Source organism: Phoenix dactylifera, chromosome 4 (genome assembly GCF_051530095.1).
Source record: "Phoenix dactylifera cultivar Ajwa chromosome 4, Ajwa_hap1_PhDact_Kaust_v1.1, whole genome shotgun sequence".
Classification (NCBI taxonomy): Eukaryota; Viridiplantae; Streptophyta; class Magnoliopsida; order Arecales; family Arecaceae; genus Phoenix; species Phoenix dactylifera.
The window spans coordinates 48240995-48264333 of record NC_143193.1 but is presented as its reverse complement, the minus strand read 5'-3'; the positions used below and the strand labels follow the sequence as shown (position 1 = coordinate 48264333).

The following is a 23339-nucleotide window of genomic DNA, read 5'->3' as shown; positions in this document are numbered from 1 at the left end:
GAATGCGAGGCCCTCGAATGAAGCCTAAACTACTAGTGATGATGCTTAGCTTTGCTGTAAGTGTCTTGGAGTTAGAATAGGAACAAAACCAATAGGGTTTATCCATTTCATTAACTAACAAGCTTATGTAAATCTTCGTACTGTTGCATGTGGTCATATGCCAACTTGACCTATAATTTCCATTATTTACTTAGCCAAGCAATCATGTTCAGATAAATGCTGAGGGCATCTCACTTTCTGTTTGCCCACTTATAAAGAAAACATGAACCCTGCCATCATCTGGTGAACCTGATTTATTCTAAATGGACCAGTAGTGGGGTCGAATTATGTTGAATGACAAGAAAATTATGTTCTTTTAAGTACAATTTTACACTGCAAACACTCTCTCCACAAATTGATCCAAGGACAGTGGACCTAATTAATTTCCTATTGGAAGGTAAAGAACTTTATTTTCCATAGACCAGTTGAAGTTATGATGTTCCAATTGTTATCAGTCCTTATTTTGGATGGAAATGGCGGCGCTGTACTGCTGGATTTTTGTCAATATGGCTGTAAAATTTCCCTTATTGATCCCAACATCAGAAGACTACTGCCTGCTTGAACTTAAGCATGTTAATCCAACAATGATGCCTCCTAAGGGTCCACAAGATATAGTTGGAGGATGGTAATCTTAAGGCAGCAATTGCATGAGATATGAGCTTGGAATTCATTTGCAAGAGGGCGTTTTACATCTAAAGGATCTGATCTGAAACCAAGCCAAGGACCATTTTGGCCGAGTTGCTGAAAAGATCGATTAAATATCATTCGTGTGGTGGACTAGCTTAACAATTATCCTACTTAACTTTGTAGCATAGCCAGTGAAGATGCATCTGTCACATACATCATATGACCAAACCAACTTCTATATAAACATTATTAGTATATATAATGTTTGTGACTAAATTGGCTTCGGTCGCTCTTACATTTAAATTCCAAGGAGAACTTTCGCATATGAATAGTCCAAAGTGGGTGTCACCCTAACTTCTATGCTTTCATCCAAGTGCTGAAGTGAGTGGGCCCTCCAAGCATTCTCAGAAACTCCATTAAAGCTGTCCTATGATCTTTTGGTGGACAGCATATGCTTAGATGTCAGGTCCAATGCTTCAAGAACACCCCAAGCAGTTGCAAGAAATATGATTGACATGACCAAAAGGGGTGAGTTTCTGTTTGATATAATTTTGCCTCCAGCATTAGCATAAGTGGGTTTTGATGAAGCATTATAATTGGCATTGCAAGCACTTTTTTTAACATCATCTGTAACAACTCAGGATCTTACCCATAAAGGCTAGTCAACAATATTTTTTGGATTTTTTAATCCTATAATCTTCTCGGCGAATAACCGATATGAGACTAAACACACGCCCCCATGGGATCTTTTCGACAAATAACCAATGTGGGATTAAACACACGCCCGCATGAGTCCTCACATATTCTTCCTCATTCAAGTCCCGACATTCTCGTCATGCTAAAAGTTTAAATTCATTCAAATCTAATCACAAGTATTACGATCGGCCTCTGGTCAGATTGACCTCTATAAACTCGTGTTGCAGTATCCCCTAGTCTACATAGGCTATGGGCCAAGTTCGCTTTGATACCATTTGTAACAACTCAGGAGCTTATCCAAAAGGGCTAGCCGAAGGTTTTTTTTGGATTCCTTCGTTTTGTACAAATACCCAAAATCTCCTCGACGAATAACCGATATGGGACTAAACACATGCCCCATTTTGGATGAGATCTTGGGTTGTTATACAATCCTCCATTCCACTTAACATCCCCTCTCCATTACCTTAATATGTATACATACAATTACTCACAAGGAAGAAGAAATATTATACCATCAGGACACGCTCAAGCATCTGATTCAAAGACTAACTGAAATTTACAACATCTGTTTGAGCTATTAAGAAAAAAATATTTTTTCTTTTCGTTTGCTTCAATAAATCAACCAATGTGTTTTTTTTTTTTTTTTGATGATAAGGGCAGCAATATGCCACCCAATAAATCAACCAATGATTGCCAACGAGTGTTAGCTTATTCGGATATCGCATCTCCCTCAAGCCCTTGGAGGAGATCCGGTGTTTAAATCCTGGACACTACTAAAAAAGAAAAGAAATGAAATGAAATGAATAAAAAAGACAGCCGAAAATGCTGAGGATAAACATATTTTTCTTTGTATAGTTCTATGTTTTTTCTAGATTAATGATGCATGGCTGCTTGTTTTATTAAAGATGACTCAACATGTGATGTTTCAAATCACTATTCTTTTCTTTTTTTTTGAAGCAAAACCATAAATTTAATGTTGCGTCGGTTTTTAATTTTTTATTCTTATATATTCTTATATCTCACATTTATCTTCCATGCCGTTTATTTCTCGTATCTTTCTTTCGTACTTATTTTTCATATCTCTCTCTTCTCTGCAATCCTTCCTGACCTCTGATGAATTGTCACCGTTCTCCACTTGACAACCCAAGGGTAGACAGCAGGCTTCAGGGGAAGCCAATTAAGTACATAGAAGTAGTTCTTTCCTCAAGAAGTTGTTAAGAGGACAACAAAAAGAGGGAATTTACTTGAATGATAAACTAAATTATAAGTGTAAAAGTTGTTCTTGCTTTCATACTAAAGTGTTGAATGTATTCCTTCATATAAAATTGATCTCTCCCAGACTCCCTTGATTGATCTTCTTTCGTGATGTCGTCCATTGGACCGCGCCCCACTCAGCTCTCGAAGCACTCCAAACTCTTTCGTTCGTCAGTCTGTACAGATCTCAAAGTGATATTTATGTAATCTATCGGTGGATTCGTGCAAAGAAAGGTGAATCATGCTTTCCGCCAGTGATACAACCCCTACCCCCAAATGAATGAACACCATTATGCTTTTTACCTGCCACCCACATTATGAAGAGCATGTTAAATTCTCTTGATATGAGGAGCAGCCGCACAAGCTTCAGTGGGTGTTGTTTAATGGCAAGCACCTTATACCTTCCTTTGCATCCTAACACCTTTTTAATTAAAACATTGGCTCAGACTGTTCAGTGTTACTATTCATATCCCACTTTTCGCAATTCGATTGGTCCTTCCATCCACAGTGCAATTTGTTGCCACAAAGGCGACGATGCTGTGAGCATCATGAGACGATGGAAAAGAAGAAAAGAGAAAAGTCGTCTAGAACAATGTCAACATGATGTTTTCTAATCTAGCTATTTTCAAGCTCGTATCCCCTCAAATGCTCTTCTTAAAATGTCAGAGGATAAAGTATGACTAAAGTTCTACCAGACATGGTATCGGACATGCTCCCATGGCAAATGAATGAGAGAAAGAGAGAAAGAGAGAGAATTTAGTCAAAGGATATTGTGGTATGGGATAACATGACCAACTTTGTTGCTCCTTCTACTCAAGTGGGCAGCTTTGTTCTCCCTTCATTCCCCACAAGATGCTGTTGATGTCGATGTGGGAATCCAGGAAGGGCCATGAGTCAATAGGGAAAGAGTTTGATGCATGGGAATCCAATTCTGAGAGAATGGGATTCTGCCACCAAGCTCACAAAGCGTTGACCTTGACAAATATCCCGGAGTGGAACCTTTTCTGCTCGCCATCTTTTCTCTAGTCATAAGGCAGACAATAGATTCTTGGTCCATGAAAGGATTTCATTCAAATTTCTAATGAGGACGACATGTGTTTCTTTACTCCAGAGTAAAGATAGCATCCAAGGCCTTTTGTGGTATGGGTAATATCCAAGCCTTCCTTCCAAAATCTCTCCTTCTCTTACCCTATAGAACTCTTTCTCCTCTATGAGTGTGTCTATGTATAAATCTCCTGCAACATCTCCCCACCTCTGAACGCCGGAAAGATAGTGATGAAGGTGAAGGGAAAGCTTTGGGAAGCTCTCGGCTCACTCAAAGACTATTACACCAATAATAGAGCTATGATCTCCAATCAAAAGATCCTATCCGACATAGAGGCTGCCATCATTCGTTGCACCAGCCACCATGACGTGCCCATCGATGAGAAGTATGTGCATGAAATTCTCTTCATAGTCTCAAATGCTCCTGGGTCGATCACCTTCCTTGCTAGAAGGATGTCGACGAAGATTGAGACCACGCGAGACCCAGTGGTAGCTCTCAAGACCCTTGTCCTACTCCATCGTCTCCTTCGTGGGGGTGACCGCTACTTTGAGCAGGATCTACGCAACTTGTGGTATTCCAGAGACCTCCGTCTGGATTTATCATGGTGTGCAGGAGCTCCAGATGGTTCCCACACTTTTCTCCTCGACTACTCGTTGTTCCTTGAAGAAAGATTGGGATGGATCATAAACCAAGCTGGTATGCTGGAGCCAATTAGGCCATCGCGCTCCAACTTCCAATCTTATGAAGAGGAGGCAGATGAATTGGTCTTGCATAGATTGTTGAAAGGCCAATTGTTTCTCGACCGGGTCATGGCTTGTTTGCGGGTTCACAATTCACGTATGAACTGTACGACACAATCAGCTCTCAACATAATCCTGAGAGAGAGCTTCCGAGTCTATGAAAGCTTCTGTGAAGGGGTAGAAACTGTGCTGAGTTCCTTCTTTGATCTTAAGAAATCCATGAGAGTCTTAGCTCTTGACATCCTTAAAAAAGCATGCAGCCAAACCCCCCAACTTCATGAATTCTATGATAACTGCAAGAGAAGCATAGTGGGCAAGAACTTGGACTACCCTTTTGTTCGAATTATAACAGCTGCACAGATTTCATCGATGGAAGAGTTCTTGCCCACTGAGCACAATAAAACAGCTTCGGTTGCCTCTGAGGATACCAAGTTGACGAGAAGGATCAGAGAAGGGGAGAGTATGGTACAAGAAGCCAAAGTGGAAGAGATGAACGAAGCCTCAAGTACTTTATTTTCTAAGAAACTGGAGACAAAGATAAGCACTGTGTGGGTTGAATTCGATGAAGAAGACTCACAAACTTCTACCTTCTTTCTCCCAGGGCTTGACGATCGGTTAGCAGGGGTTGCTGACGATTTGCTAACCGAAGGGGAGAGTTCGACAACAGGGCAAGCCATGCATTTACTATAACCTAATCGATTCTTCCCCTGCGGTTCAAATGGGGTTTTCTGTTTGAGGAGTGGGAGATTAGGTTAATGGCTACCTAAGAATGGTTTCCTGTTTCTCTTTGGCTTGTTTAGTTTACAGGCTATGGTGTCTTCCAAAGGTAAATCTGGTTTTTGTTTAACTGATATTGTTACTGTCGATGTTATTTATATTCTTTTTAACATAGTAGAGGAAACAAAATGATGTTTATAGACTCTAGTTTTGTGTCTCTACTCTCAGTTTGGATTGCTGGTGCCTGGTGAGTACAATTTGTTTCTCAACCTGTCTGTAATTTGCGAGGCTTTGATTAATGAAAACACTTGAAAGTTGGCTGATGGCCTAGTAATCTAGTAACTGATTAACTGCTTCATATGATGACAACAATATAAACAAGGAGTAGTACAGTTTGACTAGGATAAAAGTCGCAACAATGATGCGAAGTGAGTGCTGAAGATTTTATGTTATGCTGTCCGTATCAACATCAACTGGAAAAATTTCCACCGTAACTGCTAGAAACCTTTCTTCAAACGAGCACTGTATTAATAAGCCAGGCTGTTATGAGGAGCCTAATCTGCCTTCATCCGTGCATGGTCAACTCTTTTTTTGCTTTAAATGACCAGAATTATGCATTGCTCTCAGCTTCTTATTCGAGTTTTTCATTGACACTTCTTCCATGATCACTGATTCTCTCATCTGTTTTCATTATATCCGACATGCTCTTTTGTTGCATTCCATTCTTTATTGGCTTCTTTCTGAGTTTATTTATGTATTGACTCTAACTATCACTTCTAGTCCTTCAATTCTCTACTCTGCTTTCCTAACTTCTACATATACCATACATTTCGCCTTTATTTCCATGTGGTGCATACATCTATAAATTTATCATCTCATTTTTTCCTCCTTTGGTGATGGCATCTTTTTTGCACCTTATACCATCTCATTATTGGCATTGGACTGTTACCATAGAGAAGCTCCTCTACCTGCTAGATCTCTGTATTGCGAACTCAACTTCTTTCAGTAAGAAATTTTAATTTAGAGGACGTTGACACTAAGGTCCTAAGCTTCTATTGTTTGAAGGCAGTTGTCAGGGTCAATATTCCTTTATTAGATTGCACATCGAAGACAGCCTGGATGTTAGAGGCCAGAGTCAGTGACACCGGGAAGAAGCTCAAATCCTCTCTAGTTATTTATGAACGGAATCCCACCTTGTACTGAAAGCAGATGGGAAGAGCTCCATCTGAAAAGCCTGAGCCTCTCCAGTTATTTATGGACAGAATCCCACCTGAACCATCTTTAAGCTTCCATCACGCATCTGTCAATTAGCAGATCGTTCAGCCCCTTCGCCAAGATCTCATTTCATCTGGTGGTACAAATTGAGGAAAGGAGAGAGCCTAGTATGTGCAAGCCATCATTTTAATTCTAAGGGCCTAAAACCATGCTTGAATTCAACCAGACTTCTTAGACAAGTAAGGATAGTTCCAGATCTCTTCTGATGGTGATTTGAGATGCTACCAGCATGAAACTCCTAATGATTGGCAAATCCAGAGGTATGTAGTTATCTCTAAATCATTGTGGTGGGCAGAGACTATCCATCAAAGCAATTAAATTGTTCTTGGTGGTCAGTCAGGTACAGATGATAGAAATAGATGTGGGGGAGTGAGGACAGATGACACCCCAACAGTGAAGCTTTGTCCAACCATGTGGCAGTGCTATGCCATGTGAGGCCATGTTCTATGCTTTATGAGGACCATGAGGATTGGGCCCCTTCATATGTACATATAAAATTTGATTCCACAATACCCAAGAATTATATAATTTTTTTTTTCCCACTCCATAGATTTCCTTTTCTGTTAAACCTTCCACCCAATAGATCTCAAAAGCTAATAAAGCCTCGGCCTTTTCAGGTTTGAATTTCCTGTTGGTAATTGACAAAGTAGAAATAAGGTAATGTTTAACTTGTTTAATAAAATGATCAGATTCGTGTCTGAATTTTTGACCCGTTTGATAGGAGACCTTCCTATCTGACTTTATTAGCAATACAAGGCCCAACCTTTATAATCTTGTCAATCAAAAAAAACTTTGTGCAGTACTATCTTTGATAACAACCACCAGAGCATTCATGGCAAATTGGAAAGTAGAGTTCGAGAATTCATTAGAATGTAAGGGAGCACAGGAAGCTGGCATGATGTTGCAGAGATTCTTATAATTCCTTGCAAACAAATACAGGTGAACTGAATATTGAACTGGGAACCAAGGTAAAATGTAAGTAATCTGCATCTGGAGGGCATATTCAATAAGACATTATGCACTTTAAGGTTAAATCCCAAGCTTGCATGATGGGAAGAAACCGCTTGATTATAACATAATACGGAGGTCAAAATATGATTATATAAAAGATATGTTTATCCCTAGTTAACCTAGTTTTCAAGGTTCTCATTATTTTGATGAATGCCATACAGCTTATTTCTACCTCCATCTATAAAGCAGCAGCAGCAGCAGAAGAAACAACTTCAATCAATTTGAAGAAAGAACCTTTTCACCTTCCATGCAAATTCAATAGATTGTTAATCATCCAGGAGCTATAATTTCATTGGAAGCTAACCAATTTACTAAAGGTGAAGGTAAAGCTCAGGGAACCAACAGCGGTATAATCAAAGTGAACACTTTTCCTGCATATAAAGATGGTGTAATGCTTTTGAGAGCATCTGGCTCTAAATACTTTCTAAAGCAAATCAATTAAAAATATAACAAAATAAAAATCAACACCTTTAATTATGATATGTAATAAATAAAATAATAAAAAAACCATAAATTTTTGAAACCTTTTACTCATACATTTAATTAAAATAAAATTCAATAATTTAAATGGTATAATATCATTTTTTTAATTTAATCTGCAACTCAGAAACATCCAAATTAGCCAAATTTTAATCCTCTAACATATTTAGATCAAGGTCCATTATCTGAAAAGGTAAATTAAATACTTTAGCACACCACTTATATTTCCATTGTTCATTTTTTGCCGACTAAATGTGTAGGCAAGAGGGTTCCAAAATAAACAATATTTTGTTCCCAAGTATTTTACACATTGTAGACCATATGACCATTGGTGTTGGATTTCATTTTGCAAGGCCCTTTATTAATTTCCACTTTTTAGAACCAAACGATCTCGGAACATTCTCTCTCTCTCTCTCTCTCTCTCTCTCTCTCTCTCTCTCTCGCTCGCTCAATACACTTTTGGCAAATGAGAAAATTATATGCTCAAAATTCCAATCTGTCACAGTTGCATATGGATGCCATTATTCAAGTATTCAAGATGTACAATACATACATGCATGTCCTTAATAACATTAGTTTGCAATTAATTCAGTAACAAGATTGCTTTTCACAGTTTCATGTCATTTTGAATGTCTGGCACAAGGCTTGCGACAGGAAAAGCCTCAGAATTTGTGTAAATGCCAATAAAAACTAATACGTTACTCCAAATGAACATTAGTAGATTTAGAAGGCAATAAAACAGCACTGAAATTCACCCTCAAAAGCTCTTCAAAAAGAAATTCACCCACATTGAACTTGCTTATAAAGAAAAAGATAAGTTGCAATACCTGGAAGTGAATAATCATCCTTGATAAAGAGAAGAAAAGGAACATCAATCTATGAGATACTCAACTAGTTTAAAGAATCATATTTGAGATACCAGAGACCAAAGTACCAGAGTGTCAGTTGTGCAAACACTATAGACTGCGCAACTCAGAGGCTGTCCAAGCACATTGACTGAGATGTATCCCTTGAAACTCTTGATAACTGATGGTTTTCCTTCCAAATAGCATGCAACAGAACTTCAGACCATTGATCAAATAGCCAAGAAACAAATCACAGGTCCTGAAGTAGTAGAAAAGGTCTGCCAAAGGAAGCACTCTATTAGATAAGCTACAAACGTTTGCTCATAAAATGAAAATTTCCCATTACAGTCTGTTAACAGTAAATAGACACCAATAATCAAGCTAAGAAAGAAATCACAGGTCCTGAAGCAGTAGAAAATGTCTGCCAAAAGGACACACTCTAGTAGACTAGCTAAGAAATGTTTGATCATAAACAGAAAATTACCCATTGCAGTAATGTTAACATTAAATAGACACCAATAATCAACAAGGATATGTCCAATATGACTACATTTAGTCTAAACTGAGATCAAGACTCCAGCACGCAGGTTTGTTCACTGCTGCATCCAAAATGGTTCTCCCCCTCGTATTTCTGACGCCCCTATCTCAAAAACATCAACCACAAGCTTTCAAGTTCCATCATGCTCTGGCTCTCTTGTTGCTGCAAGCAGGGCATTTGTACTGCTTGATGTGCTCAGCCCTGGCAGGAGTGATCCTGACACACTTACCGTGGAACCATCTCTCGCAAATGTCACAGCAAATCCAGAATTCATCATTGGCGTAGTTGTCCCCGCATGCACCACACAGAGTATTTCCATGCTCTTCTTCATCCTCATCTTCTCCTTCGCTCTCTTCTTCGTCTTTCGGGGGAGGCATCTTTGAGGCCTTTATATGAGGCTCAGACGGACGTGATGGCTGAAAGCAGGATAAAGAACAAAGATGCCAAAAAGGAGGAAAAATAAATTGAGATTGTTTTGACAAATTGACGACAGTGGTGCAAGACATTCATATTCACCTTTGAGCCAGACTTGTTGCTCTTGCTGCTGCTGTTGGTGGTTTTCTCTTTTGACTGCTTTTTGGCCGTTCCTGTCACAACCTCGTATATGGTAGGGAGACCATTCATCATATGGAAGAGTCGCTTCCTGTAATTTCAGTGCCATAAGAAAATTATCAAGCACCAGCAATTTCCATCATAATTTGAAGTTGCACCGTTTAAAATAGATGTATCATTTTTTAAAAAATAATGCTCTGAAACTAAAAGAGAGCATCATATGCAGCTGAGCATAATAGGGCTTCCTTCAGCAGAAAATACAAAGTATGCATGGTACTTTCTATGAAAGATCAAAATCTGCAATCAGCAGTCCCTTGTGAGCCCAATTCCATAAGCTCATGAATAGAGTCAGACTTGAGAAGAAGTAACCCCTAGAGTGATGTGAAGTATGGGCAGAAGGACTTTGTTCAGAGGTCGGTGCAAGGTAAAATCCAACACCTGCACAGAGATTTCTGCACACGTGTCTCAAAGATAGCTTTGTTGTTCAGCAATCTATATACTATAAACCACCAATATCACGTGCAAGTCATAACAGAGAACTCCAGCAGTTTGTATACTGCGAAGCAATATTATTTGATGCAACAGTTCAAACAGAGTTTCATCAGTCTGCCCTGATGATAATAAATAGAATGCACCAAAACATGACCATAATAGGGTATAATGAATAGATGACACAAGCGAAGACCAGGAAACCGTAACTGCTATTCGCCAACATAAAAATCATTGTTGGAAGCTGAAGACTGTTCAAAAGAACAGAAGAACACAAAGGTGGAAGGACTTTATCAAGATTTAAAAGGTTTAATCTGATAGCACAACAGTGGTTTTATGCCATAATAGGAAGCAACAATAGGAAGTGGGCCAGGTGGCATGATAAGGATGTCAGGATTAGAAAATACAAGGTCACCAAACATACCACAAACTAGACATTATTATTAATTGGATGGTGAAGAAAAATTTCTATCAAACTCCAACTGGAGACAATCTATAATCCACTTTTGGAAGGAAAATGAAAATCACTAAATGGAAAGTTTGATTTGATTTTCCAGAAGTGTGAGCACATAGCAATTGAGAATGATGGTAGGTAAAGAACCAGTTGGGAAATAGAAGAAAAGGGCGCCAGCTGTCAGAGCAGACACCTCTATAATAAATCTGATAGATGCAAGAGTCCAGGAGACAAGAACCTTATTCAGACAATGAATGTTGGACCTAGACAGATGGAACAGTAAAGAGTTTTTTATCCAAAACATTTTTGACTCATTCAACTAACCCAGGCTTGTGCTTGAAGTCCAAAGTGGTGCAAATTCAGTGGTTCTTGAAATGAAATTGAAGGATTATAGGGATTCTAGGGCATTCAGAACTTTCAGTTAATGATGATAAACAGAACGGATAAGGTTTTAGTGGCTTGCTGTTCTGCAGCATCAATAAGATAGTATAATTAATAGACACAAGATTCTGATAGATAAACAAATTAATAGCCCAGGTTCTAATGTACATCACATAGTAATCCTTCAAGGTTCCTGTGCTTAGACAACACTTTCAAACATTGCACTGTAGCATTGTACATTTAAACAATATCAGAAACATTTTACCCCAAAAAAAAAAATATCAGAAAGAGAGAGCAAAACAAAGCAGTTGCCTCCTTAACCCTCCTTTTCCTGTTCCTTTCCTCATTTTTCAGGATGGGTGGAATTAAGTCCTAAAGATATGATGTTCTAAAGAATGAAGCAAATCTAGAATCACCTCTTCCTTCTCCTCTAGGTATACTAACAATAACTAAGGCACTTAAATCCTCCATCCTTTCAAGTAGCTCTGCAAAAAAAGTAACAAGAAATCCTCACTCAAATTACTAAAAGTCCTTCCAAGTTTTGGTCCTATAAGCAAAACTCATCTTCAAAAATGACCAATTCCAGGTCATGCTTCAGCTGCCTTCTTCACTCTAGAAAGGAGCTCTTTGAGAAGTCTCCCATATCCTTCTCAAGTTGTTCCACTTTATTACTTTGCCTCTCATTTACAATCTCCTAAAATATTTTATGGTGGACACAAATAAATATATTCAAAAGCAGAGAGTAGAGGATACAAAACCACTGGTTTTTGTGGAAAAGAATCAGCAATAATGTTAATAGAGTAAGATTGAAGAGGTTTAATTAATCCAAAGGTCAACAAAAAGTATCATAGTGGAATCAAGATTCAATTTGAGAGAACCAGCAGTGTAGTTAAACAAAGAAAGGTTCATCAAAGGGCTTGGTATTTTCACGAGAAAATGACAATAAAAAGCTAAGAACAGCAGATTTTTTACTCCTTGAGAACGGAAACTATGTAGATAGAAATGTGAATCATTGAGTAAACAATTAGAAAACCTATCAGAAAGACCTTCAATAGTTCAGTGGAGAGGAAGAATTGGTGATATGGAGAAATTCTACAAGGGGATTTGGCATCCATTGGAGTAAAATGGGTTTCTATAACGTACCATAAGCACAACGGAAGGTGGGACCTAAAAAGTCATCTAAGAAGCCAGTTTCACAATCATCTCTCTTAAAAGTCATGCGAACTTCCATCTGGCAGAAAAATACAGGAATATATGCATGTACACACACATGTAAAACAATTTCACAATCATGTCTTAAAAGTCATGTGAACTTCATCAGGCAGAAAAATACACATGCACAAATATATGCACATATGTACGCATTTATACATGTAAGTACATATGTATGTACTTACATATGTATGAATGTATGTGCATACGTACGCATTTATATATGAATGTATACAGGGGACACGTATAGAATCCTTATATAACTAATTTGTTTCCCAAAAGAATAGCAAATTTTTGTATTGAAAGTGACGATTTGAAGTTCGAGGACACCCAAACTTTACAATCCTGGCAACCAGGAGGTTCGTCGGTAGGTTCGAGTGTTTACTACCTAGAGTTTAGGAAACATCAAATCAACCATTTGGAGGTTGTAACAGCTCCTTAGCCAAATATTGAAACATAGAAGTTACTCAAATGTTCTATATTACCAAAATGTTGGCTGTATGCAAGATCATAAAAATACAAGACAGGCCATTGGAGGGCAGACATATAGCTTGCATGTTAGATTTCTCATCAGACTAAGGAAGGCACGCAATGTATGAAGATAAATTTTACATAAGCAAAGCATTGCCATGACCTGTCAGTCAAGAATTTGTCATGAGCACTGCATCCTCCCACAATCACACCAAGGGTTTTTAAAAAAATTAATTAATAATGCTTTTAGTTCGCATATCACAAGTTCTTTCACACCAAGTACCAAATCATTTCACTGTATGTACAATCACATATGCACCATAAAATATACAATCCTTTACAGCTCCAAAAAATCTACAAACACATTACAAATCAAAGACTGTATCAGCACATCACATCGTCGACCAGATTCATTGACCATGATTTATTATAGACTCGGCATCATCCCTAACTTTGATAGATTGAATCAGGAAAACTAATTTACTTTGCAAAATCCAACCTCATGCCCCCTGAAACACCTGAAACACTCTAAACCTCTCTCCTCAACATTTCTAATGTAAACCACAACAACTATGTCTCCTTTCTCAGGAAAAAAAAAGAAGTCTCTTCTTACCAAAGCTAATGCATCCATCACATAAGCTTTCACTGGAACTGTGTTCATCCAAGCCTAAATTTGCATCAGCCCAATATCAAGTTGTATCCCAGTCCACTGGAAAAAAAGTCGTGTCACAAAACTTCTGCTAGTATGTGAGATTTGATATCTCTCTTATTCAACTATTTTTCATCCACATCGCTTATATTCCTCAGATCCCAACAATCTAAACTTCCTCAATTTTTGTTAGGGTGCATTGTATCTAGTGCCCTAGTGCCAAAGCTCAAAGCAGCCACATCACCCATTTTCAAAAAAGCCTGTCCAAATCAATTATAGTTGCAGCATCAAAGCAGTTATACTGGAATTGTCAGTCAGCAAGCTACCATCACTTGGTTGAATTCCTTGGCAATCATATTTCTAATAATGTTCTACGGACATTCAAATAACTGAAACTCTCGAGCATATAAAATGGAAACTCTTGAGCATCCATCAATCTCGGTTGTACGTTCCATGGTTTCCTCAAGTGATAAGCATGTGACGAAGAAAATTTCTCTCTTTAATTTCTTTCTCAGAGTACCCACATAACGTGATCAAATATCTTTTTCTTAAAGAGTCCAAATATGGAAGGCTAATTGATATTCTTAATATATATATATATATATATATATATATATATATATATATATATATATATATATAGTCACTACAAAGTACGAACATCTCCCAAATCCCCATATGGGTCAGAAAGAAGTCAAATCTCAGAAGCCTCTCTCTCATCCTCTTATAAAAATCTGTATTTCCAAAATAAATAAAAGAATTTTGATCACAGCTGTCAACGTGTATTGCACATGTCGCAATTTATTATCCTAAACACAAGCCATTGTGCATCTTAATCAACCATCCGACAAAAGAATGGTTAATTCATAGAGATCACATGGTATGAAAAATTTTAAACAACTCAACTCAACTCAACTAAGCCTTAATCCCAAACTAATTAAGGTCGGCTAAGGGAATCCTTTTCCTTCATTCCACTTTGTTTAGGGCCACATTTTTGAAAGATGTAAAAATATCAAACCTTTCCTTGCTACTTCATCCAATGTGATTGCCGTCTACTAGACACCTCTTTCCTTCTACAATTATTAGATCACTCTTTCATACCAGTACATCACTAGGCCTAAGTTGTACGTTTCCAAAACTTATAAGCTGTCCTCTCAATTTGTCCTCAATTGGTGCTACATCTATCTTTTTATGAATGACCTCACTTCTTATTTTATCTTTTTTTTTGTATTACCACATGAAAGATTTTAAACAGGGGCAATCTTATCCATTTAATTACAAATGTCAATTGCATGATGATTTGATCATTTGATTGATACATGTACTTCTATCCAATAATCACTACACAAGTTTTCAAGAGTCTAAACTCTAAAGAGCAGACCACATTTCATAAAGTAGCCAATCAACAGGAGTTTTCAAGTGATTACATGACTCTTTTATTCAGCATGAGACCATGGATTTTGAGTTATTTGTAGGACTCCAAGTTTGAGCACGTACAGTGCCAAAAAGTTCATTTCAGTTACAAGTTGGTTAAGTCCCAGAATCATTTTGATCAATTACAAAGTGGTTTAAGTGTCAGGGAATCTAAACTGTTACCAAAAAATACTCTCTATAACAGAGAACCTATTAAGTTGAAGGATTACTAGAGGTCACCAAGCAATCAGGCTTTCTTCTTTTTGTTCTTCAAAAAAATAAGGGTACCTACTTATTATAGGATTCCGACCAGATGGTGTTATACAGGCCTACATATATAAGGTCATCCTTGTAAATCATACGAAACAACCGATTCTGCAAACAGATTTCACAAGAGTTTCCTCCCTTCTGAATAAGGTGAAGTTTTATTCCTCTCTTGGTGATGGCTCCATAAGAGCCATCGGGTGGATGAATTTCAAGATATGGCAAAGTAAAAATTACTCAGATAAAAGCACAGAACGAAAAGTGCCTACTTTAAGATCCCGAAAAATCTAAAAGAAATCATAACTCAAGTATTCAGAAATAGTGAAGTCTAAGCCCATTAAATTAACTAACAGAAAAGATAACCCCACATCCATTATAAATTAAATGCACTTTTACTTTATATAGAATAGCAAGAAGAGAAAAAATTAGCGAGTCAATCTAAATTGTCCAAGCATAAAGAATATGTTTAAAACATAATAAGTATACAAATCTAGAACATGCCACACTACATATAATGTCAAAGCAAGACCTTATAGAAAATGACAAAAGAAGGTACAACAAACTTGGTATATTGACATTTAATTAAAAGATACGTGTATGAGGTCATATACTATGGAGCTGGCTTAGGTCATGCTCTGGGAAACAATGAATCGACACAACACTTATATCAGGTGCGTGGATGATTGAAATTTGAAAGAAATGTGTCCATAATATGTAACAATATAATAGCTACATGAGACTTATAATAAAAAGCATATTAACTTGATCGATAACACTTGAGAATGGAGGCATAATAGTATTGCAATTATCCTACAAGAACATGGAGTCTGTCACATATAAGGACTTTCTTTTTCACAAAGAACACCATATATTCAAATCATAAAACCTATCAATTTAGAATATGTGAAAGTGACGCTGGGGAGGTGTTGAACTTGCGCTAAAAACTTGAAATAGGAAGGGTAAGTCACTAGAAGCAATTGATTGTGGCGAGGTAGAACTTAGCAACAAGTTCAAATGCTTTTGCTCCACTGGGAACATCAGATAGCTTTATGATAGATCCTTCTTCCTCATCACTAGCATCCAGATGTGCGCAATGTTCTGCAGCTGCTTGAAGCATCAGCAGTGCATAGGGAACATATTTCTCAAAATGCTCACCGATTCCAACGGCAATATCACCAAAGCATGAGAATATAGAGGGTTTGACAAACTGATGGAGCATAGAATTAGAGAATTCTTTCAGAAGTTGACTCCTGATACCATCACAAAAAGGAAGACCCTTTTCATCCAAGGTATGGCAAATGTCACCAACCACACCAACTAAGATAGAGCAGACTTGATAATCCTCTATAAATTGATCTATATCAGCCAGTTGGTTTGATGGTGATGTTAAAATTCTAGCGCCATCCAAATTGAACACCATCAAAGGCATAGATGAGCCGGCACTATGTTGCAATGATGGCATTGAAATCACATCTCCAGGAGCATGTGTGGACAGAAATGAGTGTGCCAGACTTGGAGAGGGGCCTGAGGTGTTTGCAGTTGTTAAACTGTTGACTAGACCATGGATGATATTGACATTCTCCTTGTGTTAAACTGTTGACTAGACCATGGATGATATTGACATTCTCCTTGTGTACATGTGCTAGCAGTGGGCCACGGTAGTGTAACATGAATAATCTCTTTTATTAAAGTGCCTCTTGCATTGTCATCATTCCCTTTATTTCCCGTTCAATTAGTTCTTCAGTGATCCCTAATTCCGATAGGCCATAAACTTTAGGATCAAATTTACTAACTATTGGAAGTTCCTGGCCATGTGAAGTGCACTTGGTGTGGAAGATGATGTGACATAACCAGTTTGCATCATCAGCTATCATGGTCGCATTCAAGTTGCAATCGACCACCAAAGCTTCACCTTGATCAGCATGCACAAGCTCTTCCTTGCTCAGGCCTTCCTCATCCCACTTGCCTAGTTAATCTTCTTGTTCTTTTTTCTTCTTCGCAAGCTTCTTCCTCTACCAAAGATATGATCTTGCAGTTTGGGCAATCAGCTGCACTTTAACCTTGACACTTGAAGCACTTGTGGGGGTTGGTATAATTAGGATTGCTAAGGATGCCCTTGTCCTTCTTATGAGATGGTTCGGAGGCGCTGGCTTTGAAGGATGCCGCCGTCGACATGAAACTCTCCCAATTGGATGCTCTATCTCTATACTTCAGAAAACGTGAATTACTTGTTTCCGACTTTTGTTGCAATCATATCACGTCATTCAACGTCCAATAGGGTTGGAGTTGCACAACTTGCTCAATTTTAGGCTTCAGTCCACCAAGATATCATGCCATAGGTTGCTCTTTGGGTTTTTTTTATGTCGCATGTCATGAGAAGTTAGTCTAATTCCATTGTATACACTTCTACGGCCATGTTGCACTGGCTAAGATTGTGAAGCTTAAGAAATTTATTCTAGCAATAATCTTCAAGTAGGAATTTATGTTTGAGTTCATAACGCATCTTATCCCATGTTCGGATCTTACCACATCCTTCATGCTCATGTCGTTGCTTGAGATTTTCTCACCAAATTGATGCTTACTTCTTAAGCTTGATGGCAACGCTTCACACGTCGATTGTCGAAAACTTTGTTAAGCTCGTAAATTCATTGAATGGTGTACAACCAATCAACGAACTCGTCATATTGTAGGCATCCTTCAATGTCCGAGATATCTATTTTGATGCCAAAGTAATGATGGTTACGATGTGGTCTTCGTTCATATTGGTGATGGGTATCTTCTTTGCTCGATGAAGATGCTTTTCTGTTGTACAATGGATTAAAATCTTCCACTTCTTCATTGGAGCGCTCGCTTTCATCATCAAATAGCTCTGTTAAAGTCATGATTGAAACCCTGAAGATGATGGCATTCATGTTATCTTGTTGTTGTCGAAATCGTTGATTTTCTTCTTAAAGTTGTTCGAGTTGGTGGCACAATTCAACTAATTCGATGTCTCACAGATCTCATATGCATTCAACATGTTCTTCGACGTTGCGGCAGCAAGGAGGTATCTTGAAACCGTGCTCTGATACCAATTGCCTCTCCCATCAACAACTTAATCAAAGTTATCCTATTTAGTTCTTGATTCTAAATTCCACTCCATCTTTTTAAACGATACGCAAGCCTTGGAGCATCAGAATATTTATCCAGAATGTGCTAATAAATATACACTAAAGCCTCATAAACAACCCAAAATTAAAATGAGACGTTTTTACACTTATGAGAGTCCATGCTATGTAATAGCAAAACTTAAAGATACGGCCAAACAGGCTCGAAACAAACAATTCTTAAAACAATTGATCACTAAACCTTCCTCTAACAAAACCAATCTTAGTTCCTTAAGCAAACTTCAGGTGTCAACTAATAAAAGAAACAAATGGCACCTCCCTTGACTCAAAAATCAACTTCTAATCGCTACTCAAGAAGAAACCTTTGATATTCAAATTTTAAGACTTCCACCATGAGCCCCTCTTTGGTACATACTAGGGCTGTGTTGCATCAGTTCAGTGATTCATAATATGTTGATCAACTAACCAAATATATTACTGCTCGAATAAGAATGCAACCTCGCACAATGTTACGAAACTTTACCAAGTACAGAAAAAAGAAGACAGCTACAGATTATCAATTTTCAAAAGCAGCATACCGCATATGAATAACATCAATGCAATCAAAAACTAGATATGGGCATCTATAACCAACCGCATATTCAAATCATGACAATCAAGAATTCCCAAAGAGAACACATGAAGAAATGCTTCAATTTCTACTTAAAATCTGTAAGAAACATTAATTATGGCGTCTAGGCTGCTAAAATGTTCATCCTCCTTTTATCTTCAATAACATTTCATTTTCTCACACCAAATAATCAATTAAATCTTTATATCAAATTAAATATGAAACTACCTTATACTTGGTAGTCATATTTTTTTCACTCAATGAATAATGTATATCCTTCATCCAAAAAAAGGATTCTCATCGACAGGTAGCAAAATGTCGAGCTTCCAAAGTGCAACAAATACTATAGCTGCACAGGATGAATGCAGTGCAATTTTCATAGCAATACATGCATATATAAGCAACTCCATCAAACATGACAATCATTTAATCAAGATCGACTACATCCAAAGAATAAGGATGAAGAGATGCAAATATATAATTCTATACGCCAAAACATAAAAAACATGAACATCTTAACAAAGAAACAAGAACACTAGGGAATATGATGAAACTTCTTAGTCATTCTGAAACATCTAGGACTTTTGAATCGGTTCAATTTACTGCATCCACAAAACATGAAACTTGAAACAAGAGTACTACGTTTAGCTACTAAAATTCTCCATTGAATGTATCCTAGAACTAAAAAAATCAACCCGCTTCGCGCTTTTTCTGCAAATCATTGATGCATAATGTAGCAAAAGCCAAAAGTAAATATGCTTTCAAAGTAGCTACTATCTCCAAATGTCAACAACAAACAATCAAAACAGGTACAAGAAAAAGATACGAAAAGAAAATGACTACCTGGCTTCTTTATCAAACCCAAAACGTGCACCAAAATAGAAGGCAACAGCCAATAACCACGCATCACTGTGGACTGCAACAAGTGACAACCAATCCTTCTCATCCATTCCATCTCGAGCAAAATTAATTCCTAATGCTGGTTCCGGAAGTTCAGGAGGAACTTCCTCAGCAGGCAAGGTTACTTCCCATGTTTCATTTGGAAGACCATATAAGCATAAATTCTCCTTGTCTGTACATGCAACAGCATCACCGCATTACTATGAAATATTCAACCCAGATTATTATCCATGAAGCCAACAGATAAGCTGTTCAACAATTTATTTGACAGCCCTTTTCTTTTACTGTATGACTATAACAACATCCCACCCCCCCCCCCCCCACCCCACACCACCCCCCGGCGCATGCACGGAAAAAAAAAAGAAAAAAAAGAAACAAATGAATCCTCAAAGTACTTAAATATTGCAACTGTTAAAAAAAATCATAATACAGCCAACAAAATAGCTTGCCGGAAAAAAAAAATAACGTCCGCTTAGTTTGTACGCTTTGAATCAACTCAAAAGGCAGAAAAACAAAGACGAAGTATTTATCTTAAGACTATAAAATAATAGTCCAACTAAAGGCAAGTCCTTCTAAGTAGCCCCAACATTAATGAAAGTTGTGCAGCTATTACCTAATAAAGAACTCAAATGCATAAGACATCAATATATTGTACGATAAAAAAAATATCCTTCTGAAATTCCTGAGAACACCCAAAAAATTAAGCAAAATCCAAGGAAAGCAAAAGGAATCCAACAAAAAGCAACGAATAAGCATACGTTCCTCGGAAAGCCGGAAAAAAATTTAAAAAAAAATCTTTCATTTTGCTTCTTTCTTCTCTGCCGCAACAAATCTCCACAGAAACAAACCAAAAGCCAGGGAAAGCCCGTTTAGATTCCCAAAATGGAAGAATACACCCAACAAAACCCTAAAAGCTAGCAACCCTGGCATCAGCGAATCAAACACAAGAGTCTGAACCTCACCGGGATCGCACTGCTGATAGAATTTCTCCACGTCTGCGACACCAGAAAAAGAAACAAAAAAAACGCAATAATCAAGAAGTACAATTAGGATTAGCCAAAAAGGGTAAAAATACCCAATTCTTCCAACAATCGAATAAGAGAGTGATAGAAAGAGAGAGAAAGGGAGAGAACAGAACCGGTAGTGAGGGCTTTGATCATTCCAGCCCGGCGGCCTCGAAAATCCCGGAAGACCTCCTCCGGCGTCCGCGGATTGTACGCCCCCACGCCCCCTTCCATGACCTACGCTAGAAGAGAGAATGAAAGGAGACCTCGCGAGCTCGTTAATGGCGATGACGAGGTGGGATTTCGCCCGAGAAATCCGGGAGACTAGAACAGAGAGAGCGAACGAGAGAGGAAGACAGCGACTAGGGCTAGGGTTAGGGTTCGAATCCCTCCAAGAAAGAGGGGAAAGATGGAAGAGAAGCAAGACGAAGAGCGAGCGAGCGAGCGACAGAGAGAGAGAGGGAAGAGAGGAGGAGGAGAGAGGGTTTTGAAAGGTCCTCCACTTCTCTTCGTTGGTTTTGGGTTTTTTTTTTCTTTTTTCCTCCTCAGCCTTCTCAACTTCGGTCTTCTCGTTCCGGTAGGTGGTCTGGTTTTTTAATTGGTGGTGGTGGGTGCGGTCGGGGCTTGGTTCTTTAATTTCTACTGGGCGGTTATGCGACCGGAGGTGTTAAAGAGGACCCAAGAGAGTCTGAAATAACGGATGATATAACGATTTTGTAGCCGACCGTTTCTGTCACCGCATGGAGACTGGTACCAATACAATATTTCACATGTTCTAAGGCGGTAATTTCAAATAAGTTTGCAATAATTAGAAATGATAATATTTATATTGTTGAATGCAATTCAGTTTTAAGGCATTGTATTTTTATTTCTTAAGATAAATAAAGTACATCTATAAAAGTGATTATACAGGGTAACCACTATTGCTCTTGCTGGAACTCTTTATTTATATTGATAAATTTGCTAAAATAGTAAAAAAAAATATCTATTTCAAATAATATCTTCTGCCCAGTAATTCCTATCATTAACATCATTTCTATCGATTCTAACAATATTTTGCTATTTTTGCGCATCCTTACGAATGAATATAGGATAGAATTTGGAAAATAGTAGTAATAAAGATAAAAGTTGATGAAAAATTATGAAGCATCAAAGTTGTGGCCAATGCAACCAATCCTATTATAAGGATTTTTTTTTTGTAATCAAATGAGAAGAAGAAACTAATGGGACAAAAAATAGGGACTGATGTAGCAAAAAAAAAAAAAAAAAGATAAAAAAGAAGGAAAGAAAAATTGGCCTATTATTTTCTTAGCGATTTAAATTCTTTATAGAGAATGTTTGAACAAAAAAAAATTATATTTTTCAACAAATCAATCAGCTACTTTTTTTTTTCTTCTCATCCACTTTTTCTTCTCTATCACTATTTTTTCTTCATTTCGTTGGTATTGCTACTATCATTTTTTTTCTTTCTCTCCCTTTTCTATTCTTATTCAAAAGAGAAGAAAAGAAAATCTGTCTCCAATTCTTAAAAAAATCTTTAATAAATTGTTTGCAATCTTCAATAAATCTATCCAATTGATTTTGCTTCCTTTTTTATCTCTATTTTTTTTCATCTCCTTATTGTTCATGCTCTCGTTCTTCCTTTATTTTCCTCTACTATTCTTATTCAAAAGAAAATCTCCCCTATTCTTTTTCTTCTTCTTATTTTTTGGTTGCAGAGAGCAAAGCCTCAACATCATATAACTCATATCGTGCTCTAGTAACTACCGAAATAAAAAAAATATATATCTGCTTATTATTGTTTTACTTTTTTATTTTTATTTATCTATAAACTAGTTCGAATAACAAAAAATCGATACTAAAGTCAGCATTTGTATGAAAATTATACTATTTTTTGTATTTTTTTCTGTTTTCATATTATTTAAAGACTTTGATTACTTTACAAACAATGTCAACAAAAAATAATAAAAAGGATTAATCTAGCCTAGCTTGTCTTCTTCTTAAATTATTTCACCATAGAAATAAAAAACAAAAACAATGCCAAAGAGGCAAAGTAATATCTTTAAACTTTAATTTTGAATTAACTAAAAATTATTCATTGTTATAATAACTAAAAGCAAATAATACTGCTGTTATTCTACTCGCAGATAACAGCTGTTACAGCAGTCAATATTTTTTTCCAAATAAACCCAAGCTGATATGCACACAAAAAAAAAAAAAAAAAAAAAATCGATGTACGGCTGATAGGTGAACAACGGTCATAACGGTATCAGTGGGGTCTGCTATTATGAATAACGGCGTTACTTGAAACCTTGGGTCCGCTCACCGGGTACCGAGCTGAAGCTTTTGGATCTTTTCAGGGAGCGCGGTCTGCTCACCGCCCGACTTCGGCTAGTCCGTCTAGTTAATGTCAGTTTTTTTTTTTCATTTTATTTGTATCATTTACTCATTTATCATATTATTAGCATTGGTGCACCGATATCGAAACCCAAAAAGAAACATCAGAAAAGCTATGACATGAAGTTGTGGGCCCCATAGACGGGGACCACTCACTGGATCCATGAGA

General features: G+C 37.4%; 2 protein-coding genes across 2 annotated transcripts; one reads left to right on the top strand and one right to left on the bottom strand.

Annotated features, from left to right (window-relative positions):
• Positions 1 to 3748: 3748 nt before the first annotated feature.
• LOC103720834 (putative clathrin assembly protein At1g33340) lies at positions 3749 to 5433 on the top strand. Its single transcript, XM_008810754.5, has one exon. The coding sequence runs from the start codon at positions 3892 to 3894 to the stop codon at positions 5089 to 5091; it is 1200 nt and encodes a 399-aa protein (XP_008808976.4). The 5' UTR covers positions 3749 to 3891; the 3' UTR covers positions 5092 to 5433.
• A 3612-nt stretch (positions 5434 to 9045) lies between these two features.
• On the bottom strand, positions 9046 to 21382 carry LOC103720819 (PHD finger protein ALFIN-LIKE 8-like). Its single transcript, XM_008810731.6, has 5 exons — positions 20908 to 21382; positions 20732 to 20764; positions 19713 to 19941; positions 9784 to 9910; positions 9046 to 9683 (listed from the first exon to the last, which is right to left on the bottom strand). The coding sequence occupies exons 1-5, from the start codon at positions 21005 to 21007 to the stop codon at positions 9408 to 9410; spliced, it is 765 nt and encodes a 254-aa protein (XP_008808953.2). The 5' UTR covers positions 21008 to 21382; the 3' UTR covers positions 9046 to 9407.
• Between the last annotated feature and the right edge of the window lie 1957 nt (positions 21383 to 23339).